A 15968-nucleotide genomic window follows, 5' to 3' on the forward strand; every position below is an offset into this window, starting at 1 on the left:
CAGGTGATTGCTAGACACCTGTTACAAGGACACCAGCAACCTAACCGGGCTGATCACTGCTCGGTGGTTAAGCAAGCCACTGCCATGTCAAGCCTAGAGCTTGAGTGTGCTTGCTAAGGAAGTATTTCTTCCTCCTTGACTAAACAAAGGCAACGCTGTTAGAGTTGACAGGATGCTTTTGCCTTGGGGAAGGCCCATACTCAAATCTGACTTACTATAGGTGGATAAGGAACAGCAGTGGATGAGGAATGAGGAAGCTCCCGCTGGAGTTATCCATCCTGGACTACGATGTGGTTCACTTCCCTCCATCCATGGCTGCTGCTTTCTGCTTGGCTATAAAACTCGCTAATAGAGACACGTGAGTAAGTGCTCTCCAGACCGCCTCTAAGCGCGGGGTTGGAGTGCCTGTGTGCCGCTTTCTTCCTTTTCTGTTTGCAGGCAGTAAAGAACAAATACGCCAGGAGCGAAAGCTTCAGGACAGGCACCGTGATGGAGCTGCACTCCCCGCTCATCTGTGACCTCGCCCTGCCTCTGGTGGATTCTTTCTCTGAATTCCAGTAGCAATGGGCGTCTATTTATTATGTGTCTTATATATTTTATTTCTAATAATAAAGATTGTCTCCTGTTCTCCTGCTTCCCTGTCCCCGCCTGCTCTGAGCTGCGGGTCCGCGGGCGGGGGCTGCGGCTGATGGGCGGGCGGCGACGCTGAGTGAACCCCGGTGTGTCACGTACCGGGTGGCTTTCGCCCAGCGACAGCCGCTGTGCCCTGCCTACACACGCCAACCCTCCGCCCTGAGGAGAAACGCAGCTCCCGCCAGGCCCGTTCCGGCCGCGGGGCGGCGCCGCTGTTGGCCACGGCGCGCGGGCGGAAGTGCGCGCGGCCGGGCGGCTCGCGCTGGTTGGCGGGAGCGCGGCTGTTTGAAAGCGAGACATGGCGGGGCGGCTGTCGGAGTCCGTCGGGTCCGGGCCGGGCGCTGAGGCCGAGACGGCGGCCGATCCGGACGCGAAGCGGGACGTCCTGGAGCACCTCTGGTTCGTGGGGCGAGGCGGGGGCGCCGCGTGGACGGTGGTCTTGAGAGCGGCGGGCGGGAGGGCCAGTGGGGCTGACGGTGTCCTTCGCTCCGTTGCAGCGCGAGGACGCATCTGAAGCAGCTGGTGATGGAGTTCGACACCGCGTGCCCCCCCGGTAAGCCCCCACAGTAAGCCCCCGCCGGGGATCGCTCCCGCCCTCTGAGAGTGTGCGCTGCTCCTCCGCGGTCTTGTCACGTTCCTTCCCCCACACCCCCCTACCGCGGAGCGGCGTATGGAGGCGGGCCGTCGGCACGTTCCTCGAGCTGCAAACTAAAGCACTCGGAAGCCGAATCGTTCCTCTGGTGCGGCGGGCGGCGCGGTGTGGTGTGACGGGCAGGGGAGGGGGGCGCCCGCAGCTGCTTGTCCTGTGTGCTGCGAGCTGCGCCCCGTCACGCCACGGCGTTTTACTGACGCTCTTGCTTTGCAGATGAAGGGTGCAACAGTGGCGCGGAAGTAAACTTTATCGAAAGGTATGCAGTTCCTTACGGTCAAACTTGTCGGCTCGGTTCCCAAGCGTTCTACATTTAAAACACGGCAGAAATGCTCTTCTGGTTATTGCCGTTTGGTGAGAGCTCCTCGTTAACGATCCTTACTACATAAGGGTTCGGTTAAAGCAAGTGTAGGAACTGTGGCAAAGAGATATTCCTCTCCATCTTCCAGTATGTTTCTGTATCTGCCGTGGTTCCTGCAATGTACATTTGCAGTCCCTCTGGTGATGGCTGGAATTCAGTACCATATTTCACCACGTTAAAATGTGAAACTTGAATAACTTGTAGCCTAGGGTGAAAATTCTTACTTCAGGCATGCAGAGTGCAAGCTAAGAACTGGAGATTGCTTTTAATTTTTTTTGTTGTTCTTTTCACCTTTTTTTTTTTCTTCCCAGTGCCAAAGAAACTTTGGAAGAAGTGGGGAAAGTAAAAAGTGCCTTTGAAAGCAAAGCATTAGTCATAAAAAGGTAGATGGCTTTTTTTTCTGTTTATTTGGAGGCTTTCTGCTGCTTTATCTGTGTGCACATGCGTGCACAATTGCATAATTCTGATTAAAATAGAGTTTCAAAGTGATGTAGCGTGTGTTGCAAACGTGAGAGATTTAGCACCATTGAAACCTCAGGAACAAAAAGGCAGGTACCATAGGGAATAAGAGTAAATAAATAGAAGCACGTGCAAGCCTCTGAGATCCTGCAAAATTACAGATATGTGTGTCAGAAAATAAAGCTGTTGGAAGTACTTTACGAATTCCTATGGAAGGGGGGAGGTTGGTAGTTATGCGTCTCCTGTGTTGCATGACTGTTCATTTGAATTCCTACCTTTGCCTAGCTTTCCTTCTGTAAACTGGGACTAATGGTGTCTGAGGTATATTTGTCAAGAGAGAAATGCACCGTTACTCCTACAGATGATTGATTGATGCACCTTTCTGAGAATTAAGCTCCAGTATTTTTCAAGTTTGATATTTGAAAGTTACTGCTGTGGTTGTTTTGTTTTTAATATGCATTTCCAATGCCAAAGTAGGTATAAATAGAAACTTGGAAATCACTTTTCTGCTACTTACCTACCTAAATTCAAATCTCTCAGTTTCTTGACAGTTTTCATCAGAGGTATGTCTCTTTTTACTACACAGGATCCAGCTTATGGATGCTCTGAGAAAGAGAGTGAAAGAAAATGATGGTTGCGCACGGTAAGGTGTTTCGAGTTCAAGCTGGGCTTCTGCCTTTCTAATTTTCTCCCTGCATATCCTAGCAACTTGTTTGTACTCTCCACGAGTTGCCTGTCCCTTTTTCCACAGGAGTTAGACACTCTTTTTCTCCTGGAGCCTCAGAAAAATTTCCCTGTTCAACCATGCTAATTTTTTTCCCTGCCAGTTCATCTTACAGCACAGGAAGACAGCCTGCTCCTGCGTCTCTAAGACTTCTTTCTTGAGGAGCATCCAGCCTTCCTGGACCCCTTTACCCTTCAGGACTGAATCCCAAGGGACTTCCCCTACCAGGGTCCTGAATAGTTCAAAGTCTGCCCTCTGGAAGTCCAAGGTAGCAGTTTTGCTGGCCCCCTTCCTGACTTCACGAAGAATGGAGAACTCTACCATGCCACCAGGCTGAGCGGATCCTGTACCTGCACACAGCCCATGCAGGTGGTATCCCTGCCACTCTACCAGCAGCAGCAGGCTCTGGCATTCCTTGCATCCAGAGACCTGAACAGCCGCATTCTTAGGCAGGCACTCCATCTGATCTCCATTACATCCCTGTCACAGATCTGAATTCAGGGGCTCCATCACTTGCCATTTTTAAGTGGTTTGGCTTCCCTGTTTCACAGGCTCTATGATTTGAAGTATTAGACAAATTTAACTGAAACATTAGCAAAACCAAATGGGAACAAGGAGACTATTTGGTGCCTATATTTGGTATAGTACCCTTTATTTTGGTGTTAAGGTAAATGGGCATTTTTTGTTTAAATAACTTTGGTTAAAGTGTTTATGTTGTTGACACATCATAATGGTCATAAAGAATGTAACTTTATTTCCTTCATTAGACTGATCGTGGAAACAATGAGAGACATAATCAAGCTCAACTGGGAAATAATTCAAGCTCATCAGGTAAGTGTCAGCTGGACCTTCCGTTGCAGTTACGCAGGCCTGTCAACTTCAGTACGGATGTAGGCACAGTTTAAAGTAACAGGAATGCATCTGAAGTAAACATGTGGCCCAAAGGTGGTTCCTAGGTGTGCTAAAATTAGCAAAATAGCTACTTAATATGAGTATGTAAGAAAGTCTGCTTCTAAAGCTGCCCTTAACTGCTTCTGCAGACTGAATTAGCATCATCAATAGTCCAGGATTTTTTTTTTTCTTTCAGCAAGCACGTGTGATTAGAGAGAATTTGAATGACATTAGAAGGAAAAGATACTGTAAGTGTTTTATATTTATTGGCTTTGTTTTATAATTTAAAATACAGTTAATATCTTAAACTGCTTCTTTAGAAATACTGAGTAACTATGAAATTCTCAATACGGTTATAAAAATTCTGAAAAGGGCTGTATAAATTACTATAAAAATAAGCTTGTATGATGTCTACATGAAAGTAAGACTGATACAGTAGAATATATCAGTCAGTTAGTAGGCCAGAGATACAAGAGCATACTAAAAAATGGTGGTGATGTTTCAATGTTTAGTACAAGCTCCCCAGCAGATTACACTTCACTTACTAACTCAGATCAGTTCTTAGAGGCCTAAAGGATATTTTTTGTCAAACTGTACTTTTGTGAAATGTTTGTGAATTAGGAGTGGATTTACTTGCTAAGAGCCTGTGTAATAGTATAGGTGCTGTTACTCAGTATGCTTATTATGGTGGGTCAAGCTTAGATTTGAAATCACTTTTCAATAACATCTTGAGAAATAGGGGGAGGAATAGTGGGTCAGGAGCAGTAAGTAGCATGCTTTCCATTTAAGAACTCTCCCTTAAAAGTATGATTCATTCCAACTTTTACCCTACTTTTCCATTAAAAGTGTTAATATTACTGGTATCGTCCCTGTGTCCCTAGTGTGACTTCTGAATTCGTTTTCCATCAAATTTGAAAAAGGGAATAAGATCTAAAATATCTGTCTATAAAATTGTGTCGAATGAAGACAGGGTGTTCAAATCAGCATCCATGTCTGATGGAAACACAGACAGTTTTCTTAGCCGCCAGGGAGCCAGTCAGCATATGCTGGTACCAGATACCCACAGCATTTGTTTCTTGTGGAAGGTACGTTGGAGGGAAGGGATGGAGTGAGTTTGACCCATTACAGTGGAACTGCCTTAGATGTCTATAAGGAAGAAGCAGCTCTTTAGGTCTTCTGTCCACTAATCAACTTTTGAATGCTTTGTTTTCCTGATAATGGAACAGTTCTGAAACAGGCCGAAGGAGAGAAGGCGCTGCGAATTTTTACCACAGTGAGGAAAAAAAAGGAAGTAGTCAGAATGAAAATTGCTGAAAAGTTGAAGTTTATCCATAGGAATGTACAGTATGAAAGGAAGGTGACTACGTTAGTTCAAAATATACTCCAGGTAATGTCGTGGCTTTCAGAAGCAGGTTTGTAGTTTGCATTACGAAAAGATAACATACTGTATACTGAACTTAACTTCAAAGAAAATCGCGTTTTCTAAAATCTTTTTATAACAGCATCAAATTAAAAAAACTGCAGTAAGGAATACCTTATTGTTTTAAAAACTAAAAGTATTAAATTATTAGAAACTTGTTTGGAATACTTATTTACAGAGTTCAGAAACAGTCTATCAATGTCCATTTCTCTGTCCCCTTAAAGCTACAGAGATAATATGTCTTCTGCAAGTATGTCTATTGTGGCAGAGGCCGTATTGCCTTACACTGTGAGCCATCCCTACACCCCCTCAAACCAGTTTCCCAGTCTTGTGACTAGGACAAATAAGTAGGTCTTAAACCCATGATACCAGTGAGCCAGACTGCTTCTAATTATGTGTTGCCCTTCACAGTGTTGTGAAAGTGTTTTTAAATGTTTTTATCAGTGTCGCCTTCATGCTCTTGGTTACCCATCTGTCAGCTACTGCTGAATAGTCTGTATTAGCAACAAACAATTGAGGTATTTAGATGGAAGATGGGGTATAACCATTCTGCAAATTCATATGGTCAGAAGAATATCAAGAACAGAAAAGAAGCCACATGTTTTTGTGTTGCATGCTTGGTCTACTAGCGGTTTGAAATATGCTTCATCTCACTAAGAACAGGAAATTAAATGTTTTAGTGGGTTCTGCGTCATGTTTAATTAGTTCTGTTTATGTTCTAAATGGCATAAATGGACAAATCTTTTTTGGTTAAATTTAAAAAATCCCATGTTCAGTCCGGAATGGCAAAGTGAGAATGCTAGAAACTGTATTATCATGTGTTGAGGCAAACTTTCTTTCATGTGGTTAAAAAAAAATAAACAAACCTATCTTTAAAATAGGAATAGTGTTCCAGCACCAGCAGAAAATCTGAAGGGCTGGTTTGTATTGGTTTTCTTGCCCATGTATTGACAGTAGGATCTCCCCCCTCCTCTAGTCTTGCCTGGCATTTAAAACAGTGCTGTGAGTTTCAAGGACTTCCAAATTGGGAAGAAAAAAATGTAGATAAAAAAAGCCAACACTCCACCTTTTCATCCTTTTTTGAAGATATTTGTGGTTTTTAAACTGTAGTTTTTTTGTCTTGCAGAATATCATAGTCGGATGCCAAATCAACTGGGCGAAAGATCCATCTTTAAGAGCAATTATTCTACAGCTCGAGAAAGATATCTCCATTCAGAATCTCTTGTAGTTGGGAAGATGGTGTTTGACTGTAGATGTACTTAGTTAATACACTATATCTTGTTTAGTAAAACCACCCTTTCAGCGTGAGATTCCAACCTTTCTGAAATTTCTCTTGTCTACAGACTCAGAACATAGCCATGCCACTGACTTTTCCAAGGTGATATTGTAACTTGGTAGACAACAGGTATGACAGTACCTATGGTGTAGCTGAGAAAAGGAGCTGCAGAGCCAGCTTACAGCTGTGCTATGCCAAGAATTCATTTCCCCATGAAGTGCAGCAACAGTACAAGAAATAACCTGTGTGTTATGAGCACTTAGACAGAGGGGCTGACGGTGTGGCCCTGCTGCCTCCCTGCACGGAGGAAAGGTGCCCGCGTGGCTCCGTGCCACCAGGCTGTGGGCACCGTACCCCATGTAGAGCTCAGACTGCACGGCTTAGGTATAGCCTTATTTTAAACTCTGGATGTTTTCTGTATGCTCTGAAGTGTGTCTCTGCACTGCACGGTGGTTTGCTAGGGTGAGCACCCAGGAATTAAATATGGGCTGCTGCTGCAGTCCCACCTGGAAAACAGGACCGAGGTGAGGGGAGCAGCTTCATGCGTGTGAGCGGTGTCCCACCGCCTTAAGCACTGACGACTACGTGCCTAACCTGCATTCGATCCGCTAAACCTGTCTGCGTGTAACGACCCAAATAAAGCGCTGTTTCTCCTATTACGACGTATCTGGTTTTTTAAAGGGCGGAGTCGGCCCTCTCGCGGTCGCCCCGCCCAGCGCCCTGCGGCCCCTCCCGCTCGGGTCGCCCTGCCCACGCGGCGGGGCGGGGCGCGGCGCTGCCCCTCGGGCGGGCGGTGGAGCGCGGGGCGGGGGTCACCATGGGCAGCAAGATGGCGGCGGCCACTCGGGTCGTGCAGGTACCGACCCCCTCCGCGAGGGCAGAGCGGGAGCAGCGCGGTGGCGGGGTCGGCGGCTCGGCGCGGCCCGCGAGCCCCGCTCGCGGCCGGCGGGGCCTGAGGAGACCTGGGCCCGGGGCTGTGGCGGGGAGGCCGGCGGTGTCCTTGGCGTGGGGAGCGGGCGTGCGGGGGAGCCGGCCCGGGAGCGGGTCCTGCGATGCGCGGTGCTCTGTGAACTGCTCGGCGCTCCCTGTGCGGCGCGGTGGTGGCTGAGGGAGGCGAAGGGAACGCGCCGCCCTTGTTGGGACGTGAGAGCGGAGGAATACCTTCAAGGGTGAAGCTCCTCCTTGGATGGAAGCGAGACAGCGGTCGGTGAGAAGGTGGTCAAAGTGTCAGTGCACAGAGCAGCGGTATGGAGGGGTTGTATAACACAGTGGATCACCTTTTGTGTTATTGCGATGTTAATGTTTGTCCAGAAATACACGTTCTTCCCCTTACTTCTCTTCTGTTTTGTTACATTGCAGGTAGTGAAGCCTCATACTCCGCTGATTAAGTTTCCGGACAGAAAAAGCGGTCCCAGACCTAAAAGTAAGTGTTCTGCCTGGGGATGCAGCATGCCCCAGATCTCTGTGCCTTACCAGTTCTATACCAGAGTGCACTTTCTGCTTCAGTGACTCCACTGATTCAGAGTAAGGTTTCTGGAAAAGGATTGTTTTACAGAATCAATAAGGTTGGAAGAGGCCTCAAGAAATCATTGAGTCCAAACCCCTTCTAGAGCAGGTACCTTACAGTAGGTTGCACAGGTAGGTGTCCAGGTGGGTCTCAAATATCTCCACTGAAGGAAACTTCACAGCTCCCTGGGCAGCCTGTTCTGGTTGCTCTGTCACCCTTACTGTGAAGAAGTTCTTTTGCATGTTAGTCCAGAACTTTCTGTGTTCAAGTTTTAGGCCATTACTCCTTGACCTGTTGCCACACGCCACTGAAGGAGCCTCGCCACATCCGTTTGCCTCCCACCTCCAATTAGATATCCATAAACATTAATTGGGTCCCCCCACAGTTTTCTTTTCCCCAGACTGAACGAACCCAGGTTACTCAGCCTTTCCTCACAAAGGAGATGTTCCAGGCCCTTAATCATCTTTGTGGCCCTCCTAGGGGCCCTCCACTGGACTCCTTTTAGGAGATCCCTGTCATTTTTGAGCTGGAGAGCCCAGAACTGGACATAGTAGTTTAAACGTGGCCTCATCAGGGCAGAGTAGAGAGCGAGTGTTCCCTTCCTCAACCTACTGGTCATGTTCTTTTTAATGTGCCCCAGGATACCATTGGCCTTAGCAACAAGGGCACACTGCTGGCTCATGGACAACCTGTTGTCCAGAACCCCCAGGCCCTTCTCTGCAGAGCTCCTCTCCAGCAGGTCAGCCCCTAACCTATAACGATGCATGAGATTACTCCTCCCTGGGTGCAAGACTCTACACTTGCTCTTGTTAAACCTCATCACATTCCTGTTGAATGGCAGTACAGCCTTCAGGTATGTCAGCTATTCCTCCCAACTTTGTATCATCAGCAAACTTCGTGAGAGTAGACTTTATCCCTTCATCCAGGTCACTGATGAAGATGTTGAACAAGACCAGATCCAGCATCAACCCCTGGGGAACACAGCTAGTTACAGGCCTCCAACCAGACTCTGCGCTGCTGATACAACCCTCAAAGTTCTGCCAGTCTGCCATCAATCCACCTCACTGTCCACTGATGTATCCCACATTTTCTAAGTTTCGTAACAAGGATGTTCTGAGAGACAATGTCAAATGCCTTGCTGAAGCCAAGGTACACAACATCCACTGCTAACCTCTCTATTTACTCAGCCAGTGATGACATCATAGAAGGCTATCACTTAGTTAAGCGTGATTTCCCCTTGGAATCTATGTTGACTCCTCCTGATAACCTTCTTCTCTTCTAATTTCTTGGAGATGGCGTCCAGAATAAGTTGTTCCATCACCTTTCTAGGGACAGAGGTGAGGTTGACTGGCCTGCCGTTGCTCAGATCCTCCTCCTTGCCCTTTTTGAAGGCTGACACTGGCTATCCTCCACAGTCTTCAGGCACCTTTCCCATTTGCCAAGACCTTTCAAAGACAATAGAGAGCAGTTCAGCAATCACCTCTGCCAGTTCTCACTAGGTGTGGGTGCATCCTCTTGTGGCCCATGGATGTGTGTTTTGTTGGATTTTGGCTAGGTGCTCTCTGACCAGATCCACCTTGACCTACAGAAACTTCCTTTCCCCAGACTCTCTCTTACCTCCAGGGTCTGGGATTCCTGAGGGCTAGTTTTAGCATTAAAGACTGAAGCAAAGAAGGCATTCAGAACCTCTGCCTTCTCACCATCCCCTTTCACCAGGGCACCCATCTCATTCAGTAGGGGACCCACATTTTCTTTCATCTTCCTTTTACTGTTGACATACTTTAAAAAAAAACTTTTTTGTTATCCTTTTCTTCGTTAGCAAGGTTTAATTCTAAGAGGGCCTTAGCCTTCCTCATTGCATTTCTGTGGGCCCTGACAACTTTCCTATATTCTTTCCAGGTGCACAAGCCCTTTTGCCACATTTAATGGACCTTATTCTTTTTTTAGTTTATCCATGAGCTCCATGCTTTTAGGTTGGAGATAACTCTCTGATGTCTCCTCTACAACTGGAGGAATACACATAAACATACATGTCTATTTCTTGCATCTGTTTATTGGTCAGACCAGATTCTTTAAATTTCCTACTCATACAAAGTCCTTTTTCTGCACATACTCATATTCACCTGAAGTGGTTTTGCCAAGGTCAGTTTAAAGCAGCTTTAAACATTCAGTGATGTTTGCAGAAATGCTGTTGCATTTTCCTTATCACCTCTTTTCTTGATTTTTGTAGTATTTTATGTTTGTGGTATTTAAAACCTTGGTTGCAGGTGGCAGAGCTGTCCCACTGTACATTTCCAGAAGTGTTTCCTGGTCTTATTAATTAGTGCTGAGGAAAAAAATATTTTCATGGCCATCTTTGAGACATCAACTTATACCTATAGCTATGCTGATATTTATAGCATCTCCAGTACTGTTACATTTAGACATCAAAGCTATGTAAGCTGTATGTTGTTTTTCTTTTGGAGTCAACAAAGCATTTGAAACTAAAATAGCAAATGTCTTACAAAGCTGTCTTGTTTAGACATCTAAAGATTCTTCTTTTTCTTTTTTTTTTTCCTGATGTTCAAATATTGATGTCTAAAAACATGAATTTTAAATTTCAGAAACTACTGCCTTCAGACCCTAATTCGATAAAACAATCTGAAGTGTGAAGTAAGACTATTCAGTAAAAAGAACATTTGGAAGCAACTTAATACAAGTAACTGTTCCATATATTTGTCCTAGCATTATTACATCTGTGATGCAGCTGTAAGTTTAGTTTATCTTTTAACATTACAAAGTATCTGCAGTGCACATCAGTGCGCCTTCTGCCATACCTGTGAACTATTTCTGTATTCTATATTACCTGTGAATTATTTCAGGAACTATTTTTGGGGGATAACTTTGTCACTCTTACCGCCTCTCATGCAGGTGAACTGCTTTCTCAGAGGCATAAAAAATGTGTTACTTACGCCTTGTTTATCTCTGCATCAGAAGAATTTTGCCACTATACACTTTTCTCCTATGATAGACCGTTCTACCTTAACCGTGTTCAGTCACCTCAAAAATGGCAATCTGTGTATTTGCTTGAAGGCTGCAGTAGTAACTGTGTTTCACCATACCAGACTGCTGCTTGTGCATAGCCAAACAGAATGTTGCAGATCAAGGCTGTGCTGTTAGAAACTCTGTTCTTGAAAGGCCAGCCAGTATGCTATCAAATGGGGAAGGAAAAAAAAAAAAAAAAACAGTAGATAGTATATGAGCTAAAGCAACTGCAGCATTAGGACTGATACTTTTCAGTCCTGAGTTCTCATGTTTTTACTTGACTAATGTTTCTGTTCCAACTATATATCAGACTTGAAACTATGTGATAGAGGAGTATCTTAAGCAAATCTCTAAATGTTTTCATGGCACATAAAACAAGCTTGGAGAAAGAGTTTCTCACTTTTCATATATATATATATATATATATATATATTTTTTTTTTTTTTTTTTTTAACAAAAATATATTCTAGGCACTACTGGCCAAAACTGTGTGAAATCTGGCAAACAGCTCTTCTTTCTGTTTTCCTTTTCTGTTCCCTTTACCTCCACTCTTAAATTGTAGAATTTCATCTTAATGGCATGCCCCCTGTTCAGGTGCTGTGCCTGTTGATGGGCTCTCTTCCTCCTCACTCTGTTTGGGACCTCCTTTGCTGAATCAGCTGATCATTTTGTAGCTCTCAGGTACAGTCTTCTGACTGAGAACTTCTTGGTATGCTTCCCAACGATGTTTTTCTGTTATTTTGTTGTCGTTGTTGTTGCTTTTGTGGTTGTTTTTTTGTTTGTTTGCATTTGTTTGTTTTTACCGACAGTGGCTGGATGACTCTGCTGCAGCTGGTTTTCATTCCTATTCCAATTGACTCAGATGGCCTATAGCTCCCTCTTTCTCTTTACTGATCTTGTTGGAGGCATCAGGGAGAAGCACAGACAGTATTGAGGCATTTTAACTCATCTGGTCTTGCTCAGTCTTGATGATGCTGCTTGTTGTATCATTTTGAGTCCCTCTGTTCCAGACACTTAGATGTTGTGTTCTTGCTGATTTTTCAGAGGCACTGAGAAAAACTTCCTGTGGAGGCCGTCTGCTTTATCAGGTCTTTTAACTTTGTATACAGAGGTCTTCAGTTCTTCTGATGTAAACATATAGCTATGGGACTCAGTCCTGCCTGGTATAACTGTATTTCTGCTGTAAGACCTGACGTGGAGGAGCAGACCTGAGATCCAAAATGCTGATTTTGGTAACAGTGCCTGTTTGTCATCAGTTTTCCTGTTCTCAAACTGGAGGCAGCTTCCCTCACACAAACTCCTTAAGCCTTGTTCCTTGCCCTCACCTGTAAAGTACTTAATATGCTACTTGGTCACTACATCTCATTAACAGCTTGATTGCTGATACTCAATATGTAATCCTCATTCTGCACATAATTTGATACACTACACTGCCCCGTTGTATATTAAAAACAAGTGCAGAGTTGCATGTATTGTGATATGTCATTGTTGTGACATTCACCTTTCTTCTTCACCTGTCTTTCTTTACAGTTGCAGCAGACAAAAGCATCATCTTAGTGGACCTTAGTTATTCATCTTAATTGTCATTCTGCATTACCCTCTCCACAATACAGTTATGATACTGCATACTTTTTCCGCAAGGAAAGCTTCCCACCAAAAAAAAAAAAAGCCTTTGTTAAGATATATACTGACTTCATTTTTGCTTCCATATTAATATTTCTTCCACTTGAATATACTATCTCTTAATTTCAGAATATTTTCATTGTGCTTTTGATGTATTCAGTAACAGTAAAAACAGGTTGTGATCAGTTGAGTACATTAATATCTGTTAGGACAAAACTAATTCTCAATAACTTATTTGCCGCTCATCTCATTAATTTTACAGTCTTGTTATATTTCTTTACATTGTTTTTCAATCTGGGTTTCAGTACAGGAATCTCTACAAGCAAGTGTTCCGTCACCTCACGCTTCAAATGCACAGGAGTCTGTAGGAGGGAGACCACCGGCCTTCCAAAATATTTCACCTGTTAGTAGGGCACATGGTGCACCAGACACTTCGGAATTAGCAAGAATCTTACCTCAAAAATACAGAAGGAAACTTGTGTCAGTTGAAGAGATTGAATATATTCAAGTAAGTCTTCTTACTTCATTCTTCTTAGTTCTGCAGGTTCTTAAAGTTTCACATAAGATAATACATTGTAATTTTTGTTACAAAGATCTTTTGGCAGCTTTGATACACAGTATCAAAACTACAAACCCTTGGTGCAGGAGGTTCCCAGCTCCTAATTAGTAGCTTGTGGTGTCACTGCCAGATCCAGATTCAAAGCAGAGGTAGAAAGGTAGTGATAGGTGGAGCCTACATTAAGCATAGTCACTTCTTGTCTTATAACAGTTGTTTAATGTACAATTGGAATACGTTGGATGGGAGCACAGGATTCTGTTCATGGAACAGTCCTTGCCATGTGACTGAAGTACAAAATTCATACAAGCTTGTTTGGAAAGTATTATGTAATTGGAAGTTAATTTTTGCACTTCTAATAGTTGGGAACATTTTAGTTAATCTTGATGTAAGTATTTCCTGAAATATTTGCAATTGCAGCATTATGTGGGAAAGTCAAGGAAGAACTGCTTTTCTTCTCTAAGAGTTTTCAAATGTAAACATTTTCACTTAAAAAGGGAGAATGCACAGAATTTGAAGAGCTAGACAGTAGCTTTGTTAAATGATAAGGACACTTAAAGGGTAACAATGTTAGTAGAGGAAATCTATTTTTCAGCATGCAAGTGGGTTGAGTATTTACATTTGAAATAAAATGATCTCTTTCCTGTAGTTACATACTTCTTTACCTCCATTTTTTTTTCTTTTTTAACCATAAGGCAAGTTGTAAAATAACCTTGTTTGGCAAAACAGTGAATTTCTGATTTCTTATAAAGATTACAGTGGCTTATCTGGGCTTTGCTTTTACTTTGCCCTTTGGAATTTGGGTAGTAAAAACAATTTTGAAACTACTACTACTGCTGTTTGTCTGACCTTTCTAAAGTGAGTAAGAGTCATATTTCTTCCAACTGAGAGAATAGGGAGCAGTTGCAAATATAGGTTGCAGAGGGTTTTATATTGTTGATATTGTTCCATATGGAAAATGAGCTGTTAATGATAGGTAATGATTTTTCTGATATGTAACGTGTTCCATTATAGATTAAAAATCAAAGTGTAAATAGGAAGTTAAATCTAGGAGTTGTTTGTTAATCTATAACTGCAAAAGAAGATTGGATCTCAATTTCCCTTTCTTTTAGTGGAAAATAGTTAACTGTCTACTTTTTGCTTTACAGCGTGGAGGTCCAGAATAAGTACAGAAGATAATTTGCTCACCACTGTTGAAGAAAGAAGTATTGTGTTCATCATAAAAGCTTTTCCTTAATATTATAAATAATGGTATACTGATAGCTTTAATAAAAACCCTATATGAAGGTGTAAAGGTTGACACAACACTATTAATTGGTGATGAGAGATTTTCTGTTGATGACTAATAGCAACTGATGGCTACATCATTAGAATATTTTTCGAACCAGCCATTCTACAAATTTGTCAATAGAACAAACTGAGTTGCTTTATTTTACTTATTAGCAGATCTCCTCAGGGCTGGTTTCACAGGCAGGATAGGCACACTCAGACTCATAGAATGGCTTGATTTGCCTGGAACCTTAAAGACCATCTATTTCTAACCCCATGCTGAGGGCAGGGTTGCCACCCATTAGATTAGGCTGCCCAGGGCTCCATCCAGTCTGGCCTTGAATATGTCCAGGGATGGGGGCATTTACACCTTCTCTGGACAAACTGTTCGAGTGCCTTGCCCCCTCCAAGTAAAGAATTTACCCCTACCATCTAATCTGAATATCCCCTATTTTAGTTTAGAACCATTTGCCCTTGTCCTGTCATCAGCAGACTGTGTAAAAAGTCCTACTCTGTCCTGTTATAATAAGCTCCCTTTAAATATTGAACAGCCACAATGGATTCTCCCTGGAGCCTTTTCCAGGCTGAACAAGCCCAGCTCTCTCAGCCTTTCTTCATAGGAGAGGCCCTCTGATCATCCTCATGATCACAACTGTGCTGCATCTTTTAATGCTGGGGCATGGATACAGTACTCCAGATGGGGCCTCAGAAGGGCAGAGCAGAGAACAATCACTCACCTCCCTCACCCTGCTGGCCCCCCCGCTTTTGATCCAGACCAGAACACAATTGGCCTTCCAAGCAGCAAGAACACATTGCTGGTTTGTGTCCAGCTTTTCATCTACCAGAACCCTGAAGTCCTTCTCTCCAGGCTGCTCCCTGTGAACTCTGCGGGAGATTTTCTCCCAATCTGTACGCATATCTGGGATTACTCCAATCCAAGTGCAATGTCCTGTTGAACCCCATTAGGTTCACATGAGCCTACTTCTTAAGCCTGTCCAGGTCCTGTTGGATAGCATCCCTTCTGTCATATGAACAGCACCACTCAGCATGGTGTTGTCTGCACATTTGCAGAGGACATACTTAATCTCACTGTCAATTATGTCATTAATAAAGATGTTAAAGAGCACCAGTTCCAAGATGGATTCAAAGGGGACAGCACTCATCACTGGCCTCCTCTTGGACGTAGAGCCATTGACAGTAACTCCCTGGCTGCAATTATCCAACCAATTCTTACCCACTGAATAGTTCACTGTTCAAAACCACCTCAATTTAGACATAGGGATATGGTGTGGGACCATGTCAAAGGCCTTGCACGAGCTCAGGCAGTTGACATCAGTTGCTCTGTTGTCCACCGATGCCATCACTTCACTGTAGAAGGCCACTAGATTGATAAGGCACAATCTACCCTTGGTGAGGCTGTACTGGCTTTCCCAGACAATCTCATCTCACATGTGTTGAAAGACTTGTTCCATGATCTTCCCAGGCACAGAGGTGAGGCTCAATGGCATGTAGTTCCCTGGGAGTTCATTTCCTCTCTCACTTTCTTAAAAATGGGAATTATTTTTCCAGTCACCAG

At 43.8% G+C, this 15968-nt stretch overlaps 2 protein-coding genes across 3 annotated transcripts; both read left to right on the plus strand.

The window, feature by feature from the left end:
• The first annotated feature begins 901 nt into the window (after positions 1–901).
• CENPH (centromere protein H) lies at positions 902–7069 on the plus strand. The gene is made up of 9 exons (NM_204611.2): positions 902–1032; positions 1131–1186; positions 1499–1541; positions 1955–2026; positions 2689–2745; positions 3594–3657; positions 3914–3965; positions 4944–5104; positions 6264–7069. Exons 1-9 carry the CDS (start codon positions 932–934, stop codon positions 6363–6365), a joined length of 708 nt encoding a protein of 235 aa, NP_989942.1. The 5' UTR covers positions 902–931; the 3' UTR covers positions 6366–7069.
• Positions 7070–7216: 147 nt separating this feature from the next.
• MRPS36 (mitochondrial ribosomal protein S36) lies at positions 7217–14433 on the plus strand. 2 transcript variants are annotated; one of them, XM_001234564.7, is made up of 4 exons: positions 7217–7269; positions 7773–7836; positions 12873–13075; positions 14272–14433. In XM_001234564.7, exons 1-4 carry the CDS (start codon positions 7231–7233, stop codon positions 14287–14289), a joined length of 324 nt encoding a protein of 107 aa, XP_001234565.2. In that variant the 5' UTR covers positions 7217–7230; the 3' UTR covers positions 14290–14433. The 2 variants fall into 2 exon arrangements, with proteins under 2 accessions (XP_001234565.2, XP_040512250.1); XM_040656316.2 differs by lacking the exons at positions 7217–7269; positions 7773–7836; positions 14272–14433 and adding exons at positions 7873–8773; positions 8847–9069 and having other exon boundaries at positions 12873–13044.
• Positions 14434–15968: the final 1535 nt, after the last annotated feature.

This window comes from Gallus gallus, chromosome Z (genome assembly GCF_016699485.2).
Source record: "Gallus gallus isolate bGalGal1 chromosome Z, bGalGal1.mat.broiler.GRCg7b, whole genome shotgun sequence".
Classification (NCBI taxonomy): domain Eukaryota; kingdom Metazoa; phylum Chordata; class Aves; order Galliformes; family Phasianidae; genus Gallus; species Gallus gallus.

What these genes read in the sequence shown, in the direction of transcription:
- CENPH (NM_204611.2), top strand. Translation starts at nt 932, where the DNA reads ATGGCGGGGCGGCTGTCGGAGTCCGTCGGGTCCGGGCCGGGCGCTGAG. An exon ending in CGACACCGCGTGCCCCCCCG is followed by an intron (nt 1,187 to 1,498) that starts GTAAGCCCCCAC and finishes CTTGCTTTGCAG; the next exon opens with ATGAAGGGTGCAACAGTGGC. An exon ending in TAGTTCAAAATATACTCCAG is followed by an intron (nt 5,105 to 6,263) that starts GTAATGTCGTGG and finishes TTTGTCTTGCAG; the next exon opens with AATATCATAGTCGGATGCCA.
- MRPS36 (XM_040656316.2), top strand. Translation starts at nt 8,685, where the DNA reads ATGAGATTACTCCTCCCTGGGTGCAAGACTCTACACTTGCTCTTGTTA. An exon ending in AATGGCAGTACAGCCTTCAG is followed by an intron (nt 8,774 to 8,846) that starts GTATGTCAGCTA and finishes CCCTTCATCCAG; the next exon opens with GTCACTGATGAAGATGTTGA. An exon ending in AATGCCTTGCTGAAGCCAAG is followed by an intron (nt 9,070 to 12,872) that starts GTACACAACATC and finishes TCTGGGTTTCAG; the next exon opens with TACAGGAATCTCTACAAGCA.